Source organism: Phalaenopsis equestris, unplaced genomic scaffold (assembly GCF_001263595.1).
Source record: "Phalaenopsis equestris unplaced genomic scaffold, ASM126359v1 Scaffold000715, whole genome shotgun sequence".
In the NCBI taxonomy this organism is placed as follows: Eukaryota; Viridiplantae; Streptophyta; class Magnoliopsida; order Asparagales; family Orchidaceae; genus Phalaenopsis; species Phalaenopsis equestris.
In genome coordinates, this window is record NW_018165155.1 from 449,047 (window position 1) to 458,038 (window position 8,992).

An 8,992-nucleotide genomic window follows, 5' to 3' on the forward strand; every position below is an offset into this window, starting at 1 on the left:
GGGGGATAGTTGGGGTGTGATAGTAAGTGGTATCATAGCAGGTTGTTAAATGAGCATAATGATGAAAGCGTGCTGGATTTAAAAGAAGAATGTTTATCAAATATGAATTGATTTATACAAAACTCTAGGTTGATTTATTTGAGGTGGGCAACCCTTAAGATTTAAGGTATCATGCATGCACGACATAATTATTATATGATAAATTGCATTTGAATAATAAATTGTGGAATATAGATGAATATATCTGAATGAGAATTAAAAATTACCGAGGGTCAGTCTCCTTGGCTAATTGTAGAATAAGAAGTAAAAGCTGAAAATATCTTGAATAAAAATAATAATTAGAACAGGGTTAATAAAGAAACTAGGGCCACCAAGTTATATGACATTATATATCTGATATCGTAAGTGGTTAACAAAATGACTACTATTGAAGGATCTTCTACCAACACAGTGCCTAAATCTGAAGATAATATATGAGACATCAATATTTCAAGATTTTTTGAACATTCAAGCCACGTGAATTTAAATGTCTTAACGACCCTATAACTGTTGAAGATTGCCTGTCTTCTATAGACTCAATGGAATGAATTTATTAAGTCTTCAATGATTGATTCATTCCGCCTTCAACCAGATTAGCATTGCAATATAAAATGGAATTTACTTCTTTTTTCTAGATATGCACCCTATTATGTCAGTACCCAGGAAAAAAATGTTGCGGATTAGTTGAGATTAACTTTGACTCCTTTTGAAACAAATGATTTCTCAATGCTAGTTGAAAGGGTTAGAAAAATTGAAATGAGCTGAACTTCCTCAATCGGTGTTGACAATCCCAAGCGAGCAAACGAAAAGTTTTCGACAAGGGAGAAGAACATCAAAGCAAGAAGCTTAAATCAGAAGTTAACTAGAAGCAACCGCAGTCAAAAATGTCAGTTTGTGAAAAGTGTAGAAAAAGATATTTTGGGTAGTGCTTAATGAGTTCAGAAAAGTATAGATGTGGGCAATCAGGGCAACAATAGATGTGCTGCTCATAGGAAAAGGAAAGAGATCATACTACCAACATTTAATGGATCAGGTCAACCCAGAAAACTTTTGGAAGACGGCCAATCAAGCAAAATTCATTTTTTGGGAAATCATTCAACTTAACAAAGGGGTGAAACTTCAGAGCGTAGAAATGAGCAACCGACGAAGACCAAAGTTTTTGCACTAAACCCTTGAGAAGCTAAATAATATGAAGAAGTGGTTATATGCATGCTTCTGATTTTAAATCAATGACTATTTATTCGGTTCAGGTTCATTGCATTCTTTCATTTTTGAAGGGTTTTTTGTCAGCTTATTCGTTGATATTATGTATTTTACTTATGCCTTGTGTGTTAGTATGCCTTCGGGAATTGGTTTCTACCCAAAAAAGAATTGTTTTGTGCATATTCTTATTTCTGATAGAAAGTTGCAAGAAGAATTAATCATAATACAAATTCAGACATATTGGGGTTGAACTGATTAGTAAAGAATTTTGCTAGAATTGAATATTGGAACAGGCGTGTGAAATCAGTTTGCTTGGCGATAAGTCTATTTATTTTTCTTGTGATAAGAATGCACAATATTCTTTGATTAATGTAGTGATGTTGGGAAGTATTTGTGAAATGGTGAACTGGTGTTTCTAGCTAAATTAGAAGTTTTGCATAAAAATGTGCGGGAATTGAACAACATCCTAGTTCAATACCAAATTCCAATTGTTAAGAATGTATAATATTCTTTGATTAATGCAGTGAAAGCGGGAATTGAAAATATCCTAGTTTTATCAGGCCAAACAATTAACCTTGGAGTGCTCCAGCATTATTTTTCAGGAAGAAAGATGGATCTATGTGATTATGCATTGATTATAGAGAGCTAAATAAGGTGGCAATCAAGAATAAATATCCATTATTCATGATTGATGAATTGTATGATCAGTTGCAAGACACTTTTGTATTTTTCTGAATTGATCTGAGATCAGAATATCAAGTTACAATTAAGTAGGTAAATGTAACTAAGATAATTTTTAAGACCAAATATGGTCATTATGAATTCTTTGTTCTGCCTTTTGAATTAACGAATGCTCCTGTCGTGTTCATGAACTTCATGAATCAAATATTTAAGTCTTATGTAGATCAGTTTGTCATTATCTCTATTGGTGATATTCTAACGTATTCAAGGATTGGTGATGATCATGCCAAACATCTTATGATAGTATTGAGTGCAGATTCAGAATAAAACACATGCGAAGTTATTAAAATGTGAATTCTGGGGGGGATGGTGATGGTTAATTATGCATAGGAAGCTTCATGAGCGCCCCATTCCTCCCAATTCCTTCCTCTCGCGGGAATGTTTGCTCAGTCCATGTATCTGGCGAGATATGGGCAACCGCAAGAAGCGTAATCATGTGATTCGGGGTTCCAAGAAGAAACGAAAGGTAGGAGGTCATCTTTCATGAAATTTCGAACAAAATGACTACTATTGAAGGATCTTCTACCAACGCAGTGCTTAAATCTGAAGATAATATATGAGACATATCAATATTCAAAGATTTTTTGAACATTCAAGGCACGTGAATTTAAATGTGTTAACGACCCTATAACTACTGAAGATTGACTATTAAAGATAAGAAAGATTTTGGATATTTGATTTGTCCAGAGATGGGAGAGTGGTGCTAGCCATTTTCATGCCAGGAGAGGCGAAGAGGTGGTAGTGGGCACAACATAGAAATTTAAGCTGACATCTCTTCTATAGACTCAATGGAATGAATTTATTAAGTCTTCAACGATTGATTCATTCCGCCTTCAACCTGATTAGCATTGCAATATAAAATGGAATTTACTTCTCTTTCTAGATATGCACCCTATTATGTCAGTACCCAGGAAAAAAAATGTTGCAGGTTTTTGCGCGCCCTCAGAGATTAGTTGAGATTAACTTCGACTCCTTTTGAAACAAATGATTTCTCAATGCTAGTAGAAAGGGTTAGAAAAATTGAAAATGAGCTGAACTTCCTCAATCGGTGTTGACAATCCCAAGCGAGCAAACGAAAAGTTTTCGACAAGGGAGAAGAACATCAAAGCAAGAAGCTTAAATCAGAAGTTAACTAGAAGCAACCGCAGTCAAAAATGTCAGTTTGTGAAAAGTGTAGAAAAAGATATTTTGGGTAGTGCTTAATGAGTTCAGAAAAGTATAGATGTGGGCAATCAGGGCAACAATAGATGTGCTGCTCATAGGAAAAGGAAAGAGATCATACTACCAACATTTAATGGATCAGGTCAACCCAGAAAACTTTTGGAAGATGACCAATCATGCAAAATTCATTTTTTGGGAAATCATTCAACTTAACAAAGGGGTGAAGCTTCAGAGCGTAGAAATGAGCAACCGACGAAGACCAAAGTTTTTGCACTAAACCCTTGAGAAGCTAAATAATATGAAGAAGTGGTTATATGCATGCTTCTGATTTTAAATCAATGACTATTTATTCGGTTCAGGTTCATTGCATTCTTTCATTTTTGAAGGGTTTTTTGTCAGCTTATTCGTTGATATTATGTATTTTACTTATGCCTTGTGTGTTAGTATGCCTTCGGGAATTGGTTTCTACCCAAAAAAGAATTGTTTTGTGCATATTCTTATTTCTGATAGAAAGTTGCAAGAAGAATTAATCATAATACAAATTCAGACATATTGGGGTTGAACTGATTAGTAAAGAATTTTGCTAGAATTGAATATTGGAACAGGCGTGTGAAATCAGTTTGCTTGGCGATAAGTCTATTTATTTTTCTTGTGATAAGAATGCACAATATTCTTTGATTAATGTAGTGATGTTGGGAAGTATTTGTGTAGAAATAGAAGTTAAGAAGTTGAGGGCCAGACATATTTCTTTTGTTAAGATAAAATGAAAATGCAGGCCATAAAAAGAAATAACATGGGGAAAAAAAATAAATGCAACAAAAATATCTTTTTCTTTTCTAGTAAATTTAGAAATTTTGAGGACATAGTTTTTATGATGGGAGAAATGCAATGCAATTTTGAGAAAACAAATAAAATTTTGACAATTTTAAAAATATCTCAATTTTTATATCTCTCAGATTTATATCGAGTCAATTTTATAAAATTGTACTTCTTGAACTAATCAATTTGATAAATAACGTTATACATGAATTTTAAACATATGAGAAGATATAAAATTATAAAATGAAACTTTAATTAAACTTCATTAATCTTAATTAACTTCCTGATCTCTCCCTCGACACTGTGGGCATTGACCTTTGCGATTTCCAGCCATGGGATGCAATCAAGTGGCTGAGATTCATTGTTCGGTGGTGGTGGTTGGGTGGGGGGATGGTGATGGTTAATAATGCATAGGAAGCTTCATGAACGCCCCATTCCTCCCAATTCATTCCTCTCGTGGGAATGTTTGCTCAGTCTATGTATCTGGCGAGATATGCGCAACCGCAAGAAGCGTAATCATGTGATTCCGGGTTCCAAGGAGAAAACGAAAGGTAGAAGGTCATCTTTCATGATATTTCAAACATTCCTTTCCTTCCCTATGATTTTATTTTTTCATTTACCATGAATTGAGGCATTATGTGTGTTCCCTGTTACTAAAGCTTTGCGGAAACAACTAAGGGATTGTGGAACTAAGAGCTACTCTCACTTGTAGGTCCAATTGAAGAGCTGGGGAAGGGTTGAGGGAAAAGGAAGAAGAGAATAGAATAGAAAGGTATTGAGACATATTTATGTTGATAAGCTTTTTCAAGGCAAGTTAAAGCCCGATCATATTTGAGGTTAAATTATGATCTCAATTATGAATTTCATGAGTTATTCAGGGATTACAAACTTCAGGTTGTTTGCACTTGGCAGCGAGCTCGAGTCGAGATTGGGGAAATTTGTCCTAGGGCTGCTCTGTCAATTCAGGTAAAATAATCTTGCGTTAATATAAGGAAATCAACTATTTGTATGTTTTCATGTGATTGTATTTGAAGTAATTGTTTTTAATATTTTCTGCATATTGTTGATAAATTCCTGCATAAACCGTTTGAATGCAAATTTGATTTATACCTTACAATACCTATGATTTTCATATGCTATGAGTTTCATGAATATGATTGTGAAATCATTATATGCAGGTATTCATTTACTCTGATTGATGCATATGATATATAAAATGCTTATGATGAATGTTTGTTATAGAAATTATGATTTAAGAAATGTCACAAGTGATGTTAGGTCAGTTATTACATGAATGTTTGCAAGTATAGATGATAGAAGCGATAAGATTCCCGACTCCTGATGTTCAGACGAGGACGAAATTTCGGGAACCGTTGGGATCAAACGAGGACGAAATATAGGGATCCATTGGTTCCAAGGGGCTATTTATAAATGCTAAGTTGAGGGGAGCCCAACATTTATCAATAATTAATGTAGCATTTAAACTGGGTGACGACCCATTGACATGATATTACATGAAAATAATTGAGACAAAATTACAAGTGACATTTCTATAATTACCGTGCTATGCCTATGACATGCAGGTTTTATGCAACAATCATGACTTCATACATTATATGCTTTTTTTTACATATTTTATATGATTATAGCATGTTATGACGTGTTGTAGACATGTACATGTGATCATGTATGTTTCTTTTTCTTCTGTAAAATTTTTCTCTAACTTGCTTATTTCGTCGAGCTATTGTAGCTCACTCTACGTTGTTGACTTTCAGGAAGGGGTAAGGAGCACCGAGTCGAGTAGCTAAACATGACTTATATAACTTTTGCATTATATTGATTTGGGAGCTTGCACAAACTTTTGAGTACGTAGTTCTGTTTTATTGGATTTAACAGTTTTGTATAGATATATATTTTCTAAATATGATTTTCCACACTTCCAAGTATATGAATATGAATGAAATGTATTATATATGTTTGCAGCGATTTAGTTAGACTACTTCATCAGCTTGAGTCCTGATCATGCAACTTAGGACGAGTGTTGATGAGAATTTAGTCATGACCAAATGGTTCGTCTTTGTTGCACTACGGTTGACCAAAAAGCGGGGTCAGTTGGGGTGTGACCCACCCACCCCTTTATATATAAAAGAAAGGCATTTTGGATGTAGTGTGTGATGTTGCATGCCTCTCGAATCTTTGATTTGTTTTATAATGGTTAAGAATTTTCTTTCTGTGTATATTCTAAAAAGGAAAATGCTCATTCACATACTTTTGTTGGCCCATTTCAACATCTTGATTGCTACTTTTCCTCTTTTCTTAATTTAAATCTTTAGTTTCAGTAAAAATAGTTTTTGAATGTATGAAAAAGAGGTGGTTTGATTTGAGCATAACTTGAAATGATTTGAGAAGTAATGAAGCTCTGAAAAATCTTGAACCGAGTTGTCAATTTTTTCTTGGTTAAAATTTGGGCAATGAATGCTTTCATTTAAAATCTTTTCAGCAGTTTTTTTTTCCATGCAAATGATCCTTTCTTGTTTATTGTCCCTTTTTTTTTCTCAAAATGGCATTTTTTTAACTCGTTTTTTTTTTGTTAATTTTATAATTTTGGTTCAGGTTTGCGAAATAGATCCAGGACATTTTCGAGATTGCGACGCTTTCGTTCGCGGCTTTCAAGGGAAGTTGGAAATACTTGCTGTATCTGTATTTCTGGAAGGGGATACCAATGTCTACCTATATGATAATGCAAAAGACCTTGAATCAAGTTCTGTCCAAGAAACTGAAGCTGTAGCTGAACTGGGGAAGAAAATTATGAGCAATAATATCTCAAGTGAAAATAAAACTACAGAAGAACAGATCAAGCAAAACAAATGCAGCACATGTGATGCAATTGTGGGAGATGTTAAACAGTACAGAGAGCACTTTAAAAGTGACTGGCACAAGCATAATTTGAGAAGGAAAACGCGGCAGCTTCCTCCTTTAAGCGCTGAGGAATGCTTGGCTGAGATGCAACTGAATGATATGGATGCAGGTCTCAAGGATTACTCATTTTAAGGTGATAATAATGTATGATTGGCACAAGCTGTGATTTTTATATGCCCTTATATACTATTTAATTTATATTTTGATACTATTATGCCAACTGATTATGTTTATTTGAGCTTCTATTTTGAGATGCTTAAATTGTAAATGTGGTCTCTTTAAAGTTTCTTGGGTTAATTGGTTTTACAAACTTGTTTGCCTGTGATTTTTTCCTTTGTTTCAATAAAATTCAAATGTAGATTTGTTTTGTAATATTATTGTCGAGCTCCGGGACGCGCATTTTTTTTTAATCTTTGAAATTATTGTTATTTTTTAGAGGCATTTACATGCATACCATCCAATTCCTATGTATTTACATATCTAACTCCTAAACTTTATTTTTTTTTACATTTTTATCACTCAAATCCTTGCCACAATTTTAAGTTGTAAAAAGTGAAATACACCTTTTTTTTCCTGCATAGGTAAAGTGGCATGTATGTAAAAATTGAATTTTAGGATGTAAAAATTGAATTTTAGGTATTTTAGGTGTTAGATGTGTAAATATATAGGAATTGAGGGGTATGGATGCAAATCCTCCTATTTTGTAACCTTTTTTTGTTTTTTTTCATTTTCCCTTTACAGGTTATGTATCATTTTGCAAATATGTAAAAGCAGCAATTCAATTTTGCTCAAGTGTAGTTTATAATTGGAATGATTCTGAAAGGGATTTTAATTTTCAGATAAGAGTTATAAGTCTATTGGCAGAGGGAGGCCTCTGTTTAATGGAGCTTAAATGCAACACCTCTGAGATGATTAAAACAAGAAAAAGCTTGGAAAGCAACGAGGCAATGTAGCCTACATGGAAGAATTGGGGCGGTTAGAATCCAACTTGAAGCTTTAGTGCTTTAGTAATTCAGGCAACCATTGATAGATCAGGGTTTGAGGTAAGCAGTGATGAGTGTGAAAATGATTAATGTACTGGTAAGAAGACCAATTTATCATAAGTTATTTGCATTTTGGTAAATAATGACAGGAAAGTACAGGGCATGTTTGTGATTAGTCATTCTCAATTGAGATAATCATCAAAGGAAGTATGAGAAAAGAAGGTCCCAAAAAGGGTTTAGCCTCATTCAAGATTATCTGACAAAAATAAAGGGCTAAACCCTAAAGAGTAACATTCGGGCATTATAATATTTTTAGGCGAGTTCAAATGTTTACGTCCACTTTAGGAGACTTTAGGAGGAAATATTGGTCTTGATTGTGTCTTATAGGAGTGTATGCAAAAAATGCATCAACACAAATTTCGAGGAAATTCAAGGGATTAAAAGAAAAGTACGGTCAAGGATGACCCACGAAAAGAAGATTAATGTTCACATCAACGGATACAGTTTCTATGGAGCAGGATCTAGAGCCGGCTGAATTAAGGCAGCTAGAGTCGAAGATCAGGAACATCAAATCAAGAGAATGCATCAACTCAACTATTATACCCATATTGTCAGCCGCCTCACAAGAACCCCCAAGTCTCTTCAAGTCCCAAGCTTCTCATCATAACACTTCACAGACAACCAAGAAAGATCTCCTATTAAGAGGTAGGCTACTTGTTGAATAATGGAGATTTACCATTTGCTTGACAACCTCGTCTAATCTTGGTGCAAGAGCTTTTCATCTAAGAGTCCATAGTCGATAGCCAGGCCAAAGCAGCTGACCGCTGACCAAGCAGGTCCGATGAAGTCTGGATGAATGAAATACAACCAAAGCTGACCGGCTGCCTCAACTCAATAGAGTCAAGCGAATGAGCCTTGTCTTGCTGACCTAAAGAGTAGCGATTTTAGTTGGCAATTTGTGATAGGGTAGTCGAGCCAAAGCCTTATTTTTTTTCTTTCACCTAAAATACCTTATAATGCCCTCATAAAAGCAGGGGCAAGCATGTAATTATATCCCCTTGCCTATAAATAGGGATTCATTTCTATAATAAGGGGTTAATCATTCAGTTATAAAAGAACCTTTTTTT

At 34.4% G+C, this 8,992-nt stretch overlaps 1 protein-coding gene across 1 annotated transcript in view; it reads left to right on the forward strand.

Moving 5' to 3' along the window:
- LOC110030407 (ribosome maturation protein SBDS) overlaps positions 1–7,179 on the forward strand; it is a 67,531-nt gene extending 60,352 nt beyond the window's left edge. The window contains exon 5 of the mRNA XM_020733105.1: positions 6,577–7,179. Coding sequence (XP_020588764.1) covers positions 6,577–7,014 — 438 coding nt within the window. The 3' untranslated portion in view covers positions 7,015–7,179. The remainder of the gene's footprint in view (positions 1–6,576) is intronic.
- Positions 7,180–8,992: the final 1,813 nt, after the last annotated feature.